The 22,457-nt window shown below is 38.6% G+C and overlaps 1 protein-coding gene across 1 annotated transcript in view; it reads left to right on the forward strand.

Annotated features, from left to right (window-relative positions):
• The window catches only part of PREP (prolyl endopeptidase), an 87,646-nt gene that overhangs the window by 59,061 nt on the left and 6,128 nt on the right, over positions 1-22,457 (forward strand). The window contains exons 9-12 of the mRNA XM_072141872.1: positions 2,163-2,360; positions 3,373-3,476; positions 20,017-20,153; positions 21,748-21,842. Of these exons, the coding sequence (XP_071997973.1) occupies positions 2,163-2,360; positions 3,373-3,476; positions 20,017-20,153; positions 21,748-21,842 (534 nt within the window). The remainder of the gene's footprint in view (positions 1-2,162; positions 2,361-3,372; positions 3,477-20,016; positions 20,154-21,747; positions 21,843-22,457) is intronic.

Consider the following 22,457-nt stretch of genomic DNA (forward strand, 5'->3'; position numbering starts at 1 on the left):
GATTATTCCTGACAAGGAGATTGCCCTTTATGAAACAACTTCTGAATTCCTAACCAACATGCTTTGTACTGCACAATATCCACTATTGAATTCAATGGACTTGACATTTATAGAATTGATCAATGATCAACTTTTTTATTTCTGTATATTTTGGATTCATCCAAAACTATTAGGAAGTGTCTTTTATCACTATCTAAAATACTGCATAGAATAAAATTTTCTATACTCAGTAGATGAAAAAAATCTATTAAACCAAGTAGTGTAAAAATTGTTCTGCTACTATGATTATAACCGTGCAAGACCTTCAATTTACTTTAATTATTTGCATATCAGCAATCTGTCCTGGTCTGAATGTATCCAGCTCCCTCACTCCTCCTACCCATAACTGCTCAATACACATAAAAGGAAGAGGGGAGGGATGAGGGAGCTGGATGAGTGTGGAGTAGAGGAAGAATGCACGAGGATACTGAGACACAGGCTGCTGCAGCTGCTTCCCCCAAGGACTCACCTTATGCTGCTGGCATGGAGCATGATTTTATAAAGTCACTGACTGAAAAGGTGATTAGGTGATAATGAATTTTAGCTTATTTACTTAATGGACTATATTACAACATGTACTATTATCACCTACACTATTAATTTGTGAAATACAAAAAAAACTTTAATGGTTGCAAGAACTCCTAGTTTCATATACATGCAGTCCCTGACTTGGGTACACCCTAGTTACTTACAGATGACTGGATGCTGGTATGTTACTGATCTTTAGCCCCAGGCTCCAATGATCAACTGTAAGAGCTACCAAAGCTGTCTGCAATGAAGCATTAATATTTATCCTTATGACAACCCAAAATCGATAAAATCCATTTGTAACAGAGACAAATGTTTGGAGTTACACTTGCAATGTATACCTGTTCCGACTTTGTACATAATTACAACATAGTTGCAGTTCACAGCACCACCACTAGATGGTGCACTTAGACACATTTAAGGTCAGCTCATTATAAAAGAGTATCCAAAAGTCATGCAATAATATCTCCTTTCACAACAATGCTCGTTTTGTGATATCTTCCCAGAGTTATGACATTCTCTTTTGTTGGCCCAAAAACTTTGCCTAAGTCTTTCATTACTTCCCATGATGGAGCTTATCCACTAATCTAATGAAAATTCAACAAGTTCTGCATAGTTTGTAAATACATTGGGGCACATTTACTTACCCGTCCCGTTGACGTCGCCGATCCGGAATGTCCGACGAGGATTCAGAGCTGCTGCAATTCACTAATCGTGCGTCCAATTTCCTGTATGTGCCGCTTCCCCGCTGAGGTCCGCTGGAGTTCATCATCTTCTTCCTGGTCCATGTAAGTGCTGATCTTGCAACACTATTTTGAACGTTAAATTCTGCAGTTTGTCCGAATCAGTCGGGTTGTCTGATGGCTTCGACCCCCCCCCCCCCCCCTCCCCACCGATATGTGTTGCATGCAAGCCGGCAATCCGATCGCGTGCGACAAAAACCTGGGTCAATAAATCGCAAAACGGAAAATTCGCGAAACCTGACGGGAATGCAGCCAAGGGACCCTTAGTAAATGTGCCCCAGTATCTATACAGGGAATTAACCTATCATGTGGGAAGTGTAGGAGCTTCACCACATGGAAAAAAAAGTTGAAACCAGCATAGAAATAGTTAAATCTATTAAATCTTTAAAAATGTTTATCCATGTATGCTCCAAAGAATGTAAAGGCCCTAACTCTCAGGTGCCACACAATAGGGGATGGACATTGTTGGGGTACCAGCTGGGAAACCTCTGGCTGTTGGAATCCAATCAGTAAGGCTAAGATCAAACACTATACATAACAGAATGGTGCTTTCCATAGCTTAAGGTCCATGGGGAATGGAAGGTGAATTTGAGACCTTTATTTTATGTAACTTTTTTGTTTCGGTTACTCTCTCCTAAAACTGAGTGTAACTGAACCCCATGATGCAGTTGTGAATCGAGCCTAAGAAATTTTATTTGTGAGTATTTATTTTTCAAAAGCTAAAAAACCTGATTTGTGTAATTCTCTAACCACATGCCTTGAAAGTGAACATCGCACAGTTAAGAATTTTTTTATATATAGAAGAAAAAATCTTTTAAATTGATCTAACACTTTTACACTCTGTTTACTTAGAATGGGTATCCTGTGTTCATTCCAAGTTCCTGGTGCTGTGCTACCTCCACGATGTGAAGAATGTTCTGCAACTACACGACCTTGCTTCAGGCAGCCACCTCAAAACTTTCCCTTTGGATGTTGGCAGTATTGTAGGATATAGTGGCCAGAAGAAAGACTCTGAGATCTTTTACCAGTTCACCTCATTTTTATCACCTGGTGAGTTGTTGAGTTTTTTAAAAGGGGTTGTCCGACTATTTGAAAAATGTAGCAATTGGCCTCACCTCCTTTGGCTCTCCCGGTGTCCTGTGCCGCTGTCTGTCAGAGCATTGTCCCTGTTTGTTCTTTGTTTACAGGGGCAAGGCAGCTCCCCTCCGGCAACTTCTGCCTAATACAGGGCTGGGATAGGAAACAGATGGGCCACCGGAAGTTGCCGGAGGGCAGCTGCCGAACCCTTGTAAACAAACGGGGGCATTGCTCTGATGGACAGCGGCGCGGGACAGCATGGGAACCAAAGGCGGTGAGTAAAGGGTTTTTTTTTTAAAGCCCTCTCTAGCCCACCTGCTACATTTTTCAGATAGTCGGACAACCCCTTTAATGGCATTTTAGGTATCCATATTATGCAGATATTGCTCAAAGTGATCCAAAGACCTGTAATACCAGCTCAGACTATGGTCAGGTGTAATGCTGTGTTTATAAGAAAGCAGCCATGTTTTTCCTATATGGGAAAACCCTTTTAACTGCATTAATAAGTAAGCTTTTAAACAGGATTGTATAAACTGATAACACTGACTTCCATTTTTTTTCAATAAAATAAATTATGGGCTTGCAATCCACAACCACACAAAAGAATAATTATATGCAAGACTTAAATCCGGTTATGCCTTCTTCAAAGCAAAATTGCGAAACATTCCTACACTACATTGTTGCAGTTTGGCAAACGTAAGACTGATGTTTCTGTTATTACCAATCATCCTGGGTCCTTGGACCTGTAGGTTTCTATGGTGGCCATTGACTATTTACATTGCTGAATTGCTGTCTTTATAAGGAATAATTGAGCAGTCTTTAGAAAGGGCTTCATCTTCTTCTGAACAAATGCTTATAAATTATTCACTCCATAAATGCACCCTAAGCTGTTTTGTAGCAGTGTACCATCTATAGTGCTTTTAGATCCATTGTACTCCTCATGAGCTATATGTACTCTGCTGACGTGCCGGAACTCTTGTTTTAGGTATTATTTATTACTATGACCTGACCAAAGCCACTCAGGAGCCAAAGGTTTTCCGGGAAGTGACTGTCAAAGGATTTAATCCAGCGGACTACCAGACAGTTCAGGTGATTAAACGAAAAACCATCTTTGTGTATTTGCACAGAATCATGTGCCTACTTTCTCATTTTCCTGTCTTTGAAGCTTCAGCAGTTGTGCTGTGATTAATGGGCCTCGTGGTAAGAGGGGCATAATCTGTCTAGAACTAGGCAGACAGCTGACTGCATAACCTGCGCTGCTGCTTCATTTTACTTGGACACTGCACTCTCTCTCGTCCTGTCATTCCTGAGGAACACAATGTGATGATGGATATATAACGACACCTGTCAGCTTAGAACTCGTCTGAGTGTTAATAGATCAATGAATTAATGTCCGTAATAAAAATGACTTGCTCAGTAGCTTGGAACCCATGCTAGCATGAGACTGCATCAAGATGAAAGTCACAAATAGTTCTGCAAGCACGTTTAAGTTCTAGGAACCTTCACAACAACCACTGTGCTATTCAATAGCCACAAAAGGGTGCATTTTATGGGAATTTGTTGTTGCAGGGGGCACCTGTTTGCTTGTGAAGGAAATCATTTTTTGCTCTAAAAATATAACCTCATCCAATATAAAAAGCTAATACTTGCTATTTTCATGTGAGCCATTTCCTAGTTGTTTAGGATGCAAGTTGCTTCTAATCTTTTCAGGTAGTAGATGGTCATGAAATATGTTCAATTCCATGATGGTATAAATGGATAACATCTATCTAGACTTTCTCCACCCCTCCCCCTTTAGTCCTCTTGTAGATTGCAAGGCTGACCACTTTCCCTCTTGTATTTTAAAGGGGCTTTCCAGGTGGATTTGAAAACTCATTGGGACTGAAACAAGGAAAAAATATAATATGTACCTACCCCATTCCAGTTCCACCTTTTGTATCACTTTTATTTTTTACACACATCTTTTGCCTTATGTTTAAAGTGTAACTGAACTTTTAACAAAATTGCATAAATCAATGGTGCGGATGTTAAAAGTAAACTTGGGAACATATTTTGATAAAGTATGTTACAATGTCCTTCTTTTCCCTCTGTTTCCTAACTTACTTGAGCAGTGCAAATCAGCTTTGTCTCCATACAACACTGATGGATGAGAGATAAAGGAGCCTGATATAGTCTAATGACCTAAAGGGAACCTGTCACCGCTGATTCAAAAAAATGAATCTAAGACAGGTTTCCATAGAGCCTTTAAGTCCTAAGGGCTCCCCTTTTAAAACCAACCGCAGCAATCTTCAAGCAGAAAATCAAGTTTTATTCTCTACCTGATAACTTGGCAGAGAACCCAGCAAGTCGAGTTGGGCAGCTTCAATCCATGGCGTTCCTCTCTGCACGTCAGCCAGCACACACCTCTATCTTTCATTTCCTACTCCCCCTTTCTGAGTTCCAGCGTGTACACATTAGCCACTGTCATGGTGAGAGAGAATGTGAAAAGCCGCGCATGCGCAGTGAGCCGGCGGTGAGCCTGCTGTGATGCTCACTGCCAGGGGGCATAGTGACATACGAAAGATATGTGCTGGCTGCTGCGCAGAGAGGAAACCGATGGATCAGCCCAACTCGACTCGCTGGGTTCTCTGCCTAGTTACCAGGTAGAGAATAAAAAGTTGATTTTCTGCTATTGTGAGCATCACTGGTATATGTTGAAAAGGGGAGCCTTAAGGTCTCTATGGGAACCTGTCTCAGATTAATTTTTTTGAAACAGCGGAGACCTGTTCCCTTTAATTCTTTTCAGTTTCCGGATAGTTTTGTCCGTTTTAACATGTGAGGGCTGTGTAGTGTTAATAGGCTAGAGAGGCAAATCATTGAGTGAAATATTCTCTAGGTATGGAGTTAATCAGTTGCTTGCTTTCCTTATCTCTGCATACTTGGCTTCAGATTCACTACTCACTGCAGGAGAAAGGAGCAGAAATAAAGGTTTATTCTTAATTACATATATGACAAAGTTTACTATTATCAGCTGCTGAATTCATTTCTGAAATAAAAAAGGTTTAGTTATGTTTTAAATAAATTATGTTAAATGTAACAAACCATTTATTTATTTTCTTTGAAATGGCCCCTTCAATCCTTTTCTCGTAAATGAGAAAATCCATTTTCTCAGAGAAAACATTTTGTATAATGGATACCTCTTGTAAGCCAAGTTTATTACCAGCTCAAGAAGATGAATACGGTTGTGTATGAATACAGCCATTCATCCATTCATTTTACTGTTCTGAATTAAAATGGTTTCATTTATGGACAACGTGGGACAAGTGAAGCTATGCCCAGTTTTAAACCTGAATCGTGTTTGCTAAAAGATAAAAATGTTTGGAAACAAAGCTACAAATTTTTGTTAGCTTGAAGATGTCTGGTTAAAGCGCCAATAAGCTTTTCTTTTACAATTTTGTTAAGTAGTTTAAAATATCTTTCTCTTTTATAAGAACGTTTCAGCTGCTTTCGTGTCTTGGGTCTGTATTTGTCAACTATAGTAACTCCACAAAGAAAACCTTGTATATAATATGACAATCAAATTGCAGGCCAGCCTTTCAGTACATTAGTCTCTGTTGTAAATTATAGCTACGTCAATGTTTAAATGGAATCGATTACCACAACAGATCCCTTGAATACACTTTGCAGGTCAGGTAGCTCTTGTATACTGCTCCAGTATGGTGGCATAATACGTTTGGGTATACAATCATATTCTGGATCTGTTCCATTGTAGCAAGGACTGTAAGGATCTGTAATGTGTTTCTAAGCGTTTGATGTTCATCCTGTTCACAAGTCGGAGGGGGGCAGGGGTTATAAAGTTGGACTTGTTCTCTGTTAAGGGGCTGGATAATAAATACTAGATACATCTGTGAGACCCTATACAGCCAGTCCCCAGTGTAAATACAAGATAGGTTCTGTAGGTTTGTTCTTAAGTTGAATTTGTATGTAAGTTGGAGCTATATATTTTATAATTGTAACTCAAGACAAATTTTTCTTGGTCTCTGTGACAATTGGATTTTAAAAATGTTGGATTGTCATAAGAACCAGGATTAATTATAAATCTTAATTGGGCCTTTAAAGACTCCTTTAATAACTGTTATAGCTGGTTATTGTAACCTAGGGCAAAAGTACAGTAAATTACCAACATCAAGAGGGCCGTTTGTAGCTAGGGGTCATCTGTAAGCCGGATGTTCTTAAGTAGGGGACCGCCTGTATATTGTATTCCTGTGTTTGAATGAAAAGCAGCATACTCTGTCAAATTCCATCTAACTACTGGGCCATTTTACACCTTCCTGACACGTTCCATTTTTTTTCAAATCTGATACGTCAATATACTCGAGTATAAGCCTAGTTTTTCAGCACAAAAATGTGCTGAAACCCCAAACTCGGCTTATACTCGAGTAAAAAAAATATATCAAAACTCACCTTTCCGGCTTACCCGTTGCTGACTATAAACTGGGGCAGGGGGCTGGCTATATACTGGGGGATATGGGCTGGCAGAAATATATTGGGGGGCAGGGGGCTGGCTATATACTATGGCAGGGGACTAGCTATATAATGAGGGATATGGGTTGGCAGGCAGGTGCTGGCTATGTACTATGGGGCAGGGTCCGGCAGTCTATATAATGGGGAGGCTGTGACCAATGCATTTCCCAACCTCGGCTTATACTCGAGTCGGTAGGTTTTCCCAGGTTTTTGTGGTAAAATTAGAGGCCTCGGCTTATACTTGGGTCGGCTTATACTCGAGTATATACGGTAAATTGTTTTAACATATCCAAGTGATTTTAAGATTTTCTCCTAACATATTGCAGTTCATGTTAGTTGTATGTTGTTAGTTCATGTTAGTTAGTAGTGATATGTTTTGCGTTTACTTATGAGAAAACTGATATTTGGCAAAAATTTTCTAAATTCAAAATTTTCTTCTTTTCCAATACATAGTCTTAACACCAAAATAACTTGATGACTAACATTTACCGAATGTCTGCTTTATGATGACATGGTTTTTATGCATCCTTTTTGTAAGTTATGAGGCTGAACTTTTAGGTGCGATTTTGATCACATTTTCATAAAAAACACAAAATTATGCTTTTGAAGGACCTGCTCAGCTTTCAAGAAACTTTGAGAGGCCTAAATAATACCAAAACCCCATAAATTATACCATTTTAGAAACCACACCCCTCAATGTATGTAAAACCACCTTCTTAAAGTTTGTTAACCCTTTAATTGTTTTACATGTGTTAAAACAAAATAGAGTGCAATTCTTTTTTTTGGGGGGCTAAATGAATGCATTGGTAGGAGGAGAAAGGAGGCTAGTGGGGCGTGGAGTAGCCGCGACGTGTAGCCTCATGTCCGGCTACGCCACGCCCCAGTAGCCGCGGAAAAAAATTTACATATCCGCCGATTAACGTTTTCTTAAAGATAGCTGGGATGTGAGGATTAGCCAAAAAAAGGGCTATTCTCACGTCCCATTCATCCACCTACCACCTGATCTACCTTTATAGGTAGAAGCGTGGTGGTAGGTTCCCTTTAAATGTATTCCCTAGAGGTCATCAGAGACCCCTCTACTGCATTCTATACATATACAATTTTTTTTATCATTTGTAACCCTGTTCCACTTAAAAGAAAGAAATCCATATTGATACTAAGAAAATATGATTTAAGCGTTGGTATAGGGTACTGTATCCTTGTACAGTTACGTCTTGGCAATCACACAGGCTCACAAGCTGAGGCCATGCGTGCACCGCGATATTCCAGGTGTATTTGACAGCTGGGATTGCAATAGTCTCCATCCTGTCTGTTTAACACTTTTAGGCACCATAGTCACCATGACCGTAGTGTTTAAAGGGTTTGACAGGTACACTCCTATAAGATTGGCATCCCCCAGGCCAGGCAGGGGGATGCTGATCAATGCCATGGCAGACCTGGGTCCAATGAACGACCCCAGGGCTGCCTGCAGTAAGTGCCTGTTAGATGGTGCTTAAAGGCACTCTTAAAAGCTACTGTGTGATAGTATTGCAGTATATTTCACTGAGCAAGTGATCACATGATCACTAGTTTAAGTTCCACACTGGGTTAAAATAAAAACGTTAAAAGTAAGAAATCGTAAAAAAGAAAAATAGTTAAGATTAAAAAAAAATCATTAAAAAAATAAGTCCCCTAATTCCCCATCCAATGTAAAAACCTAAAAAAATGGAAAATCCCCACAAGAACACTACATATTTTTATCACTATGGCCTTAACAACCCGTACAATAAAATTTTTACTGAACTCATTGGGTGAACAGAATGCTGTACATAAAAAGGGTAAAACAACATGCAAAAATGTAAAAAAAAATTCACATCCAACCTCTTAAAAACAGGATAAAAATGATCAAAAAGTTTCTTTTACCCTGGCATGATGCCAATAAGCAACAGCGCAACACTGACAGGCTGCACAGGACAGCAGAAGCAACGGTGAAGGTAAGCTTTTTATTTATTTTTTTAAATTTTTTTTACAGCTTCCCCATACGGATGTACCGTATATTCCGGCGTATAAGACAACTTTTGAAGACCGAAAAATATTCTGTCTTCTCTGCGGTCGTCTTATACGCCGGTAATATCGACCGCCCGCCGTGTATTCACGGCGGCGGTCGGGTCGCGCTGCATGGAGAGGGCTCACGGGCTGAGCCCTCTCCATTGCCGGTAAGTCTTTGCTGCATATTGCAGCAAAGGCTTACCGGTAACACCCGCAATCGGTGCTAGCACCGATCGCGGGTGTTTTCATCTTTCATCTTCATCGCCGCCATCTTACCTGGGATCGCCGCTCCCTGTGACGTCATCGGGGCTGGCGATCCGTCTCCATGGTAAAAATTATAATAAAAACAGCTAAAATTTCAAATCACCCCCCTTTACCTAGAACTGACATAAATATAAATAAACAGTAAAAATCATAAACACATCAGGTATCGACGCGTACGAAAATGCCCGATCTATCAAAATATGATAACGGTTTTTCAATGCGTTTAACCCCGTAACGGATAATAGCGCCCAAAGTCGAAAATGGCACTTTTTTGCCATTTTGAAAAATATAAAAAAAATCTATAAAAAGTGATCAAAAGGTCGTACAGTCCTAAAAATGATATCATTGAAAATATTATCAAATTTCGCAAAAAATTACACCACCCACAGCTCCGTACACCAAAGTATAAAAAAGTTGGCAAAATCAAAAAAATAATTTTTGTACAGGAGGTTTTCATTTTTGTAAATGTATGAAAACATTATAAAACCTATATCCCTATCCCCTTAATCGCACCAACCTGAAGGATAAAGTCATGTCATTTGGGGCACTCAGTGAAAGACGTAATATCCAAGCCCACAAGAAAATGGCGCAAATGCGTTTTTTTCACCAGGAATTTTTCGGAGTACATGGCATGGAATATTTAATAAAATAAAAATTTAAGGTACAGTATGGTAACATTTACAGTAAAATGGACGATGGTAATGTTGTTGTTGTATGGCTTATGTTTATGAGCGACAGTTTTCCTGCTATATACCTGCATGTCATAAGAATTTAAATTAAAAATAGGACCATGTTAAATTCAAATCTGTTTTTTTTTTTTTTTTTTTTTACCGGTGTTTTGTGTGCGTTGGAAAAGGGGTAGTCTTATACGGCGAATATATCTTAAACTCTATATTTTAAACAGGAAAGTAGGGGGCTCGTCTTATACACCAGGTCGTCTTATACGCCGGAATATATGGTATATCATTTATTTTTATTTTTTTTAAAGGCTGGATATCCCCTTTAACCCATGTGAAACACCTAAAGGGATAACAAACTTCCTTAACTTTTTAACGATCTGGCCCTTTTTAGTTTTTTCACTTCCATTTTTCACTCCCCACCTTCAAAAATCTATAACTTTTTTTATTTTTACACGTAAAGAGCTCCGTGATGGCTTGTTTTCTGCATAACAAATTGCACTTCATAGTGATGGTATTTAATTTTCCATGTCGTGTACTGGGAAGCGGGAAAAAAATTCCAAATATAGTGAAAATGGTGAAAAACCACATTTGCGCCGTTTTCTTGTGGGTTTAGATTTTACGGCTTTTACTGTGTGCCCAAAATGACATGTCTACTTTATTCTTTGGGTCGGTGCGATCATGGGGATACCAAATTTGTATAGGTTTTATAATGTTTTCATACATTTACAAAAATGTAAACCTCCTGTACAAAAAATTCTGGCGCTAATAACTTTTTTATACTTTGGTGTACAGAACTGTGGGTGGTGTCATTTTTTGCAACTTTTGATCACTTTTTATTTATTTTTTTTACATTTTTCAAAATGGCACAAAATATATCAGTTCTAGGGAAAGGGGTTTGATTTTGAATTTTTAGGTTTTTTTTCTTATATATTTTTTTTCTTTTTTACTTTTTATTGTCAGTATTTTTCAGACTCCCTAGGGTACTTTAACCCTAGGTTGTCTGATTGATCATAACATATACCAAATACTACAGTATGGCAGAATATGGGGATTTTCCTCCTCACTCATTACAATGTGCAATTAGCACATTGTAATGATAGGATTAATACAAGTCAGCTTCGGGTCTTCGGAAGACCCGAGGCTGTCATAACGACGGATCACGGCTCCCCGATGACGTCACGGGGAGCAACGAACCTCGGCAAAATGGCGGCGCCCACGTGCCGCCATCCTTTTGAAGCCGCCGGCGGAGATTGGTGGGAAACCACCAGCAAAGACCTAGCGGCTATGGAGAGGGCTCAGCCCGTGTCGGTAAGGGGTTAAAAGTGGTTTTTCATAAGTTGAGCGTTGCTATTTCAATATTGGGGCAATTTATGGGGTTTTACTATTATTTAGGCCTCTTAAAATCACTTGAAAGCTGAGCTGGTACCCCTAAATATAGGATTCAGCAATTTTATTCATTTTATTTATTTATTTAGTTTTTTAAAGCAAAATAAATTTGCACCCAAATTCACCCTATTTCTTAAATCTTCTCCCTAGTTTACCCCCTGCACACCTACAATCGGTTCACAATCTCTTCTAAATAATATCTGCTTCCCCTGCAGCCTATTCTCACATGACCTGATGACATCATTGTGGATCCTGTTTCTTGCATGTTGGAATGGCAGGAAGCGGAGAGCATATTTTTTTTTCTTGCTAAAAAGTGCATCTCTTGTCACTATATATGGTCCTTTCATTATCACAGATTCAGTTGTGTGTCTAAATCCATTGTTTTGGGAAGAGCTTGCAGCTAAAAAAAACAAAAAAGCTTACTAAGAACAGGAAAACGTAATCAGCTCCTAAGCTTGAATTTTTGTTTCAAAATTTTGTGTGTGATTAAACCCACTTTACAGATTTGTCTCCCAAACATTACATGATGTAGCTGTTAGGTTTGACGTGCTTTGCATTTTTTATTAAGCAGCATTTTCCTTTTTAACAGTGAATATAAATATTTTGTGGTGTTTGTGCTTAGTTGTTAAGAGGAATTAAGTTCTCCAGAAGATTTCTAGACAATGGAGGTGTATACTGTGTACTCATAGTTCATTTATTTGAGCCACTTTTGTAAAAAACGGATTGAGCCCAGGCAAAGTATTACAGCATAGCTTCTAGGAACCTAGCAGTATAAATTATTATTGTTGGCTTTGTGGTGGAATGCATGGGGAGGCGGCGCATCAAAAGTGAGGTAAGATGCCTTGGGGGGGAAGAGAGAGAACAAGTATAAGGACATAGAGAAAAACAATGTAAAGATATGTAGAGATTGAATATCAAAAGTTCTCAAGCACTAAAAAACTACTTTCCTGGAGGAACATTGTTCTTTTAATTAAGATGGAGGTTAAGACCTCTTTGTTTTTTAGTGTGAGGTTTCCTAGAGCATTCTTTATACAGAGGGTTATTGCAGAATCATCAACTTCTGATGTGGAAGCTGACCCACCTTCCTACTCTTTTAAAGACGTTTCTGACGTTTTCCTCTTCAAAGGCCATGGAGGAACTTTCCATTCAAAAATATTTTTTCTCTAGTGTTCCAGTTAGACCCCTTTGTGAAAGCCTTGTGGAACACCCTGGCAATACTTTTGGTTCCAATACAAAATAAAAACCGTCTTTTATTTGAGGAAAAAGGATACCAACAGTGGACATCCAGGTGGCAAAAGTGTTTTGCATTTTTATTTTTTTACTGATCTCCCCTTTTAAGAATGCTGCTCAGCTTCATGATCCCACGGATAGACCTTAAAGGGTCATAGCAATCTGCAATGTTTAACCTAAAATCCAACATAGCTGCTACCCCGCGCCAGAACCTTGTCTTACTGGCTAGGAGAATTATAAAACCACATCAGAGAAGGCACTCCTAGGGAAGTTATTTGAGAATCTACTACAGGGTTTTTGGCTGACTCTTCAGCCAAGAGTATTAGATTTGCAGTCAAAGAGTCAGCCCTTTGTAATGCTTCCTGCAGGGCTATTTGGATAAAACAATAGGGGGGGGGGGTTGCTATTCTCTAAAATTGTGTAGCCTTCCCTTTTAGGCTCAGACCTTGATGCTATTCTTGAAAAAGCTACTGATCGTAAAAAGGTTTTGGATGCTTACATGTGCACTTTAAGCCTCAGTAACGCCTATTACCACATCCCAATCCATACAGACAGACAAAAATTCCCGAGATTTACCATTATCTCCCCAAACAATCAAATCCTACACTTTCAATTCAGTGCTCTACCATTTGGAATATCCTCCACGCTGAGGATTTTCACCAAAGTCATGACAGAATTAAAAGTATGAACAAGAGAATTACCATAGTACCATCTTTGGATGACTTAGTGATTACTGCTGAGACGGCTAAACAATATGAGATCCACATAGACCTATTTTTATTCTTCACAGCCTTGGTTGGATAATAAACCTAGAGAAGTCAGCCCTAGTCCCGGAGAAGCAGAACAAATTCCTGGGAGTTATTCTGAATACAAACCTTCAATGACCTCGTATTTCAAGGTTCATAAAAGCCTGCACTTGCTTAAAGAGGACTTCTCACTACCCCCAAACAAAGTGAACATACCATTATGTAGGCACTTGCATTCTGATTCAGGGGCACTTTGAATTTTCCTCCTAGCCCCCTCCGCTCCTGAGATATGAACCCCGGGATGAATTCACTGTGCTGTATCCTCAGAGAGGAGCTGCAGCACTGGTGGGGTGGGGGGGTGAATATGCGAACATCCTCTGACACAATCCGGCTGTGCGCAGTATGTATTGTATTATTGCAGTATATTACCTTAATCAGCTTCTGCATAGTCTGCAAGCATGATCTATCAGGCAGTTGACGCGAAGTGACTATGATACTGCATTTCCCAACGTACATGTACGTCATAATGCGCTACAGGGTTAATAATATTCCCTGAATGTTCACCAATTTGTTCACCATCCTTGATGCTTTTTTGATTGCTGTGTTAGACTCTCTGTGCACTCTGTAGGATGTTTGTTTACATGTCTGAATACTGATAAATAGGAAGGTAAACTATCCATCTCAAAAGCAGATCATTGCGAAAATGGGTAATTTCTCCAAATAATTGGCAAAGTTTAGTTGTTTGTTGTGGTTTTTTTTTTTTTTTTTAATCAGTCAGTTTACCACTAACATGAAGTACGATGTGTTATGAAAAAACTTTCTCAAAATAATTTTGGTGCATTAAAGTGTTCAAAAGTTCTACCCATATAAAGCGACACATGCCAGATTACAGATAAAGAAGTAGCGCCTTAACATACAAACTGGCTATGTCCTGAAGGAGTCAAATATTATTAGCACTAAAAATAAGAATGTATTATTTATGTGCCTTACATTTAAGTCCTGGTCAGGTTTCCAAGACTGTACTATTTTATGGCATAGCGCACTGTAAATGGCATTATTGCAGGGGACATTTTGGAATCCAAGTGACTTCCACAACACAAATGTATATGTTATGATTATAGTGTAAATAAATACCATATATACTCAAGTATAAGCCGAGTTTTTAAGCACAATTTTTGTGCTGAAAATTCCCCACTCGTATATAAAATTAATAAACTGACTACTCACCATTCCGACTTATTTTTTATGGGCTGGTGACTATATACTACAGAAGGCTGGCAGGCTATATACTACAGGGGGCTGGCTGGCTATATACTACAGGGGGCTGGCTGGCTATATACTACAGGGGGCTGGCTATATACTGGGGCTGTGACCAATGCATTTCCTACATTCGGGTTATACTCGAGTCAATAGGATTTTCCAGTTTTTTGTGTTAAAATTAGGGGTCTCGGTCTCGGGGTCAGTATATACTTGTAGTAAGAATAAATAATAAAATACTTTATTATACAACATATTAAGCAGGTAGGTGTATTTTTTTTCTTAGATTTCCCCAGGACTTCTGTTACACACAAGGACAAAGCAAGTACAGGTTTTCCTCAGTGTGTAGCAAGTGATCTTGAACAAGAGGAGAACACGGGCATGTAGTTTTTTTTTAGACTCTCTTGAGGTTTTCTTTCAGTATAATTAGCTTCTTGTGACTTGCAGGATTTTTTCATAGCAAGGCATTAACAGTGTGTCTTGTCCTTCTGTATGTTATTGGCCTTACTAAAAATCAGATACAAATCTAAACCCCACATTGTTTTATTAGATATTGTTTTATTTTACTAGCCATAATTGTATTAAATATATTCAGTGTTTTATTGTCTAGATACGTTCATTTTTGTGCTATTGGTTTGGTGCTTCACACAGTGTCATATTAACCCTTTTTCATTTTGTTTCATTACTTTCTGTATTACAAATCTTATAGCTTTTTTATTTTTTTGATTTACACATCATATGAGGGCTTTTTATATGCGGGACAAATTGTTATTCCTAGTAGCTAATAATAATAATATAAACAGTATACAAAAACTGTAAAAAAAAACAAAAACATCCAAATGCAGTGGAATTGACAAAAAACTGCAGTTGCACCATTTTCTTCATGAATTTATTTTTTCAGTTTTTACTGTGCTGTCCAAATGACAAATCTCATTTATTCTTTAGGTCAATACGATCCCAGCGATACCAAATATATATAGTAACCTTAAAAACTTTGCAATAAAGATACTTGGTTGCTATGTTGGGAAACGTTTTTAGAATTTGGTTTACAGTGCTTTGCAAGCTTTGGATTTTTGCAGAATGAGCTTATTTCATTGATAAAAAATGTTAAATGATTTGTAGATCTTTTTGATCACCTTGTAAAATATATTTTCTGGGTGACCAAATGGAAAAAATAGCCATACAGCTCTTCAGGGAGACGGAGCAGGAGCTGATAGCAGCACAGACGCTACACAGAGCTGCTAAGTGACGGCATCTTCTGCTGGAAGCAGCTGCCAATGGCTTTCATTTGCTCCGTAAATGCACAGCTTAACTCCCTGCCCCTGTTATCAGCTTAGTCCCTTATGCAGACAGACTACTCACCCCTGTCTACGTCCAGAAAACACGGAGGAGAATGTGGAAGCTGCTGGACAGCAGGACAAGAGTTCTGATGCTCCAGAGACATCTGGAACACAGGCCAAAAGATCCGGGGCACAGGCTGGGTACCTGAGATAGACCTAGTGGAATGATGTACAGTGATGAAAGTTGATGATTAACTCCATAAAAATTTGTTTGTTTTGACCAACCTATAACATACCATCAGTGTCTTGAAAGACTTTGACTATGTTTTAAAATTTCACCAAGTTGTGAGAGAAAATATTGTGTCCCTAAAGATGTATGGCCTGTTTTGAATGACTCTCAAAATGCCAGTTTTTGTGCCCAAAATTGTTTTTGCAGGTATGTAATTGAAATACAAATGTTGCAGTATGGACATTAAGTCAGTCCATGTATTTATGGTAAGGTGGCTAAGTAGATCTTCAGAGAAGTGAAAAGGTGTATGACAAGATAATGGTTCCAAATTAAAGGAGCCTGATATGCAGCTGTAGCAGTAAGCAACCCATGAAACTGGCAGATCACTTCCCAAGTAGATTCTTTGTTATTTGTATTGCAAATTGAAATAACCTATTTAATTTTATTGATATGGTTAATGTGTGGTAGTACAATGACATAACAGGGGACCCCCTCTGCATACATGGGACTGGGGAGGGGTCTTCATTAGTTTTTACTGATAGGCCCACACTAGTTTACAGTAGTAAAACAAAGATTGTATGCTTTTAGTGTGGTCATACAAATTCCTTTCAGTCAGGACTTGCCTTCTCCTAGTGTTCTTTTGAAATGGAAACATTTCCCATTATTGCTTATTATCAATTTAACAAACTGCTTGTCTAAATGCACCACTGCTAGACACGATTGAATTTGTTGTCAAGAGATCCCTACGTTGAAGTCTTCTTAAAAGCCTCATATCTTATTGCTAACCAGTAATTGACCGTCTTCTGTATCTGTGTACAGAAGGAAAATCACTGCAAGTTAACTTCTGGCTGGATCTCAGGGACACATAAATGGTATTTAGGGCAGCCGAGGTCAGCTGAAGAAACATCCACTGTCGCTAGTGATTGAAGAACAAAAAGGGGTTTTGTTCTTTGGTTTAGATCTCAGGAAAACTCTGACATTTAGGAACGTGTCTCTGTGAAACTTAAACTCTACTTCCATACTTTGAAATTTGGGACACATTGAGCTCTTTTATGTGGTTAGTAGTAGATAAACCGTTGGAAATCTTTGTTTTCTCAGATCTCACTGTTGTTGGTGTGTTGTAAATAGCAGGTGACAGACATGGGTTATGTTCACATTTTGTGGATAGGATGCAAATATTTGGGCCAGATTTGTGTGTGGAAAATCCCAAGCATATTTCACAAGATAGAAAGTTGATGATTTAGGCAGATCTCCACTTCATGCTGCAGGAAAAATTCTTTTCAGTTTATGTTCTAGGTCAGTGATGGCGAACCTTTTAGGGACCAAGTGCCCAAACTGAAACCCCAGTTCGCTAGGTGCCAACCAAAAATAAAACAGTAACTTATTGCTCCCTGTTCTTCAACAATGTTCAAGCATACTGGCCTCCTGAGGACACCAACATAGTAGAAAAAAAGTAGCAATATGAGAAAACAGTAGAACGGCACTCACCAAATCTTCTCCTTTAGTACAATTTTATTGAAATATACTCACAAAAAACGTGGTGAAAGATAACATCCTCAATACGGAGGGAAGACGCCAACAAACTCACACAAGGGTAAAATGCATGACAGCTGTTTCTCGGGTGGTGCGCTTCATCTGACTTGCCCCAAATGCCATATTGCTACTTGCTACTACTACTACTTTTTATGGAATTAGAGCACCACCTTACTCCTACAAGGCTTTGCACACAGCCAACGCAACTCTGACATTGCTAAATTACCTCAAACTCACGAGTCCAGTAGTGCCCTCAGTATATATCCTTTTTTGCCTACGAACATTTTATAGTAGAAAAAAAGATGGAAAATTTTCATCACTGTAGCTTCTTTCCAGTGTCCCTCTGTACATAGAGAATTGTGTGGCCAACAGGAGGTCCTCAAAAGATAATTTGGCACTGTCTACACATTCCCCTCTTCCTACAGTCCCATGTAGACAAGTACGTATCACTTTAAAATATCACTGAAAGCAGCATCTTTTAAGTTGTTTGGAACTGAAGGAAAATTCTTCGAGTCCTTTCTGGTGTGCTGGGGCAATGGCCCACAGAAAGAGCTTGGAGTGCCACCTCTTGCACCTGTGCCGTAGGTTCGCCACCACTGTTTTAGGTCATTACTGTTGTTTTACTGTACAATTCACATGTTAGACATGAAGGTTCTGCCACAGATTTTGCTACATGTTTAGTTGGATATAAATACACAATATATCTTTTAATGGCAAATACCTGACCTGTGTGTTCATGATGTGATCAACCAAAAGAGGCAATTTCATTATGTAAAATGATTGGATTTTGGAGACTTTTCTCACTGATGAAAGAGACACTGTGTTTTTCGTGCAGATTTTTAATCGTAAATGTCAACAATAATGTGAGCTCCTGCGTTACAACAGCTGAAACTTTTATACTTTGTTGATACTGGAAAGCTTAGAACATTTCAATCTGAGGGTGACTATGCTGTTCTGGGGATTTCTTATGTTAGTGGTGGCAAACCTATGGGACGGGTGACAAGGGTGGCACTCAGAGCCCTCTATATGGGCACCCATGCCATCACCCCAGGGCAGGGTTCGCCAGACAGGACTCAAGGCCTCTTGCAGTCCCAGGCAGCCCATTCCAGGAAGCTACAATGATAATCCAAACTTCTTCTCCTTCTTTCTACTGTATTGGCGTCCTCAGGTCCCTTTACAATTTAAACCTGTAAAAGGGTAGGGAGTAATAAGATACTGCTTAAATTGTTGCATTGGCACTTTGCGAAAAATATGTTGGTTTTGGTTGTAGTTTGGGCACTCGGTGTCTAAAAGTTTTGCCATCACTGTCCTAGGTAGTTATGCGCCTTATTTGCTCAACTAAATTCTCAGAGTAGATGTCGGTCCGTCCGCAGAGCAGTAACCAAAACGTGCAGGTCCCTGAATGGTATCTTTGCATGTTAAGTATTATATGTAGTTTTGTTGCGGTGCAAATCTGCAGCAAAATACAGCCATCCTTTTATGCATCAGACACCCTCTGGCTACATGTGCACTACACTACCATGTGCAGATACCCATAAGGTTTTTTTTGTTCCATTGCAAAGTGTCATTTTGATATCTAGTATCAGTATCAAATTCCAAATTTGGCATAACTAGAAGCTGATGGACCCCAGGGCAAAGTCTATACGAGGCCCCCAACTATATTGTATTGTTTATAGTAATGGTCTTCTCATATGGGAAAGTGACACCATAAGGACCCCTAAACCTCAAGTTACGCCCCTGAATAGAGTTTTTTGGGTAGGGGTCAAAGAGCTATCTTCAGTCCAACAAATATGGCTGACGTACAGATGGTGTTTAAGGACTGAATAGTATAAACAATATGGGGTCTGCACAGCAACCAGTCATATCAGGGCATATAAGATTATAGTCCAAATAACACAAAGAACAGAGATATGCTCACAGCAGGTCCAAGGTAATACAAAAATGTTTACCTTTCTTAATATATAGGCAGAACATATCAGACAAAAAGGATCTAAAATCCTGATAATATACAATACCAACTAGAGAGTGAAACTGGTATAATTACCTTGCAACATCCTCAATCCCTAGAAAATATCAGTGGTGGTCCATGGTAAACAGTACATATATACATATCACTAAGATTCTATAACCCAGCTCCAGTCTGTACCCAATATCGCTGTTGTCAGATACAAGGTGCAATACAAGGTGAATAAGACAAAGTAAACCAATGCTCATAAAATAAGAGCTGGGACTGAAAAGTATTTTACTGCATAGACCTCCTACAGTTATGTGATTCAGTTCTCTCTTATAGAAATGCCCTCATTGTCACAGTCATTCATATAGATGTGTGTGATGAAACTGTCCAGTACTGTATAGGAATTTATCTAATCTAGAACTGTACTATGTGTGTATGTCTTATATATGGCAATGGGCACCATAATGTATTTTATTTTACACAACCAAAATCTTGTATTTGTGCAATAGAATTGGATGATTCTGTTTTTGTTTCCTCAGGAATTTTACTCTAGCAAAGATGGCACCCAAATACCAATGTTCATTGTCCATAAAAAGGGTATTAAATTGGATGGGTCTCACCCTGCCTTTCTGTATGGCTATGGTGGTTTTAACATATCTATCACCCCAAGTTACAGGTAAGAGTTTTACATAAATTCTAAAAATACAGATGATGATTGGTTTTGTGTACACATGCAAATGAATATTGAAGAATATATGCACTGTTCAGACTGGCAGTGGTACTCCTGCACGAGATGTCTAGAAGTCTCAGTTATTGACAAGCCATGTACTACACTTACATTTTACCTATGTTACATAGAAAATCCCATCACAGTTGGCAGAAATCATTTGGTGATGTAGGGATAGCTCATTTCATGTCCTATTTTATGAATATATCATGAATATAGGAGTCTCATTGAAATGGCAGAAATCATTTGGTGATGTAGGGATAGCTCATTTCAAGTCCTATTTTATGAATATATCATGAATATAGGAGTCTCATTGAAAATAAAATTAAACTGAATTTATTTAACAAAACATTAAAGGGAGACCCATTTTTAGCACTCCCCCAGTCCCCACAGAGCATAGTACATACTCTGCCAAAAGGTTTTTGTATTAAAAATTGGTTTTACAGAAAAAAAGATATGTTATATTGTACCTTTCATTAGCATCTGATGTTTTGCTAGGCAGTTGCCCACTGGGAGTGGCTGGAAAGGAGCAGTTTCCTGCCCCCACCCACCACCCTTGGGAAACAGCTTCTCCATGTGTCCTTTTCAAATATATGAAAACACCCATCACTTGGCTTAGCGACGCCCCCTGCTCCCCTACAGCCAATCCTAAGTGAGGGGAGTTATTCATATATTTGAAAAGGACACATGGATGAGCAGTTTCCCAAGGGTGGGGGGAAAACTGCTCCTTTCCAGCCACTCCCAGGGGACGAGTGCCTAGTCACACAGCACATGCTAATGAAAGGTACAATATAACATATATTTTTTTCTGTAAAACCTATTTTTATACAAAAAACACTTTGGCAGTGTATGTACTATGCTCTGTGGGGACTGGGGGAGTGCTAAAAATGGGTCTCCTGGTGACAGGTTCCCTTTAAGCCATGACGGAAAAGACATGTGTAAAATACACCCCATAAGACAGTAGCTTATAGAACCACCTTTACCAGTAATAACATGAAGTCATTGTTCAATATCTTTCTTTGTCAGTCTCGCATTTGTTGTAGAGGAAGTTTAGTCCATTCTTTAGGTTTGTGGTTATTCATTTATACACAGCTCTTGCAGGGTCTACAGCATTTCAGTTGGGTTGTAGTCTGGGCCATTGCAACATATTTATTCATGTCCATTTTATCTGTTTTAAGGATGATTTGATGGTCTGTACTTTTTCACACACTGTTTCTGTATTTTGGTCTAGTTTTTGTTAAATAATGTCGTGTGGTGGTGCTCATCCGAGGTAGTATTTATCTAATTGTAAGAACTTGTTTGTTTATTATAAATATTTTTACTGTCCATCATCGTTGTTGTTATTATTAACATTTTCATCACTGTTATGCCCTGATAAGTAAAAAGAGGGTGTACTTTATTTTTCTCATGATTGTATGTGTGTGAACAACCAGTTAGTCTTATTTAGTTGTTAAAGGGATTTTTGACACATATTTGCATTAGATGTTCAGAGAATATTAGTAAAACTAATTTTGTCAGTTTGTATCTTATTTTTGTCTCCCAGTGTTTCTAGGTTGATCTTTGTAAGGCATTTAGGTGGCATTCTGGCTATAGCAAATATCCGAGGTGGAGGAGAGTATGGAGAAAACTGGCATAAAGGTTGGTGTTATTTTTTTCTTTGGATTAGCTTGCTTAAATGAATTGTAAACTGTTTCTAACCAAATGCCCTATAAAGCTCTGGGTATATGTATGTGTATATATATATATATATATATATATATATATATATATATATATATATATATATATATATATACAAAATCAAAGAATTTTCTTTTCCCTCATTTAAATCGGTACTCAGAAAAAAACACCTTCTGTTATGAATCTTGGGATGCCTTGGTGCAGCATTTCATGTGCAGCTAGTGACAGTGCCATCTCTGCCTCTAAGACCATATTTTTACAGTTAGGGAGGCAGAACTGTTATAATATTTATTATATCTTAGTGCTGATGATTAGACAGCTGTGGTTGGAAAGTCATGTAATAGGAGAGCTGAGTTAGATTAAATAAATGTTTAAAGGAACAATTTAATTTCTAGCAATTGAAAAAGGAGGCAGGAAATTGAGAATGGAGGGTGTGTATTACACAGCAGACACCTGCTTCAGGCCTGCCATTGAAAATTTACTATTACAAAGTTCAATAAGAAAGCAGCACAATTACAAAATTTTGCAATACTGATGAACATTATATAGTGGATTTGGGAGGTGGGGAATAAA

Source organism: Engystomops pustulosus, chromosome 3, assembly GCF_040894005.1.
Source record: "Engystomops pustulosus chromosome 3, aEngPut4.maternal, whole genome shotgun sequence".
NCBI classification, from domain to species: domain Eukaryota; kingdom Metazoa; phylum Chordata; class Amphibia; order Anura; family Leptodactylidae; genus Engystomops; species Engystomops pustulosus.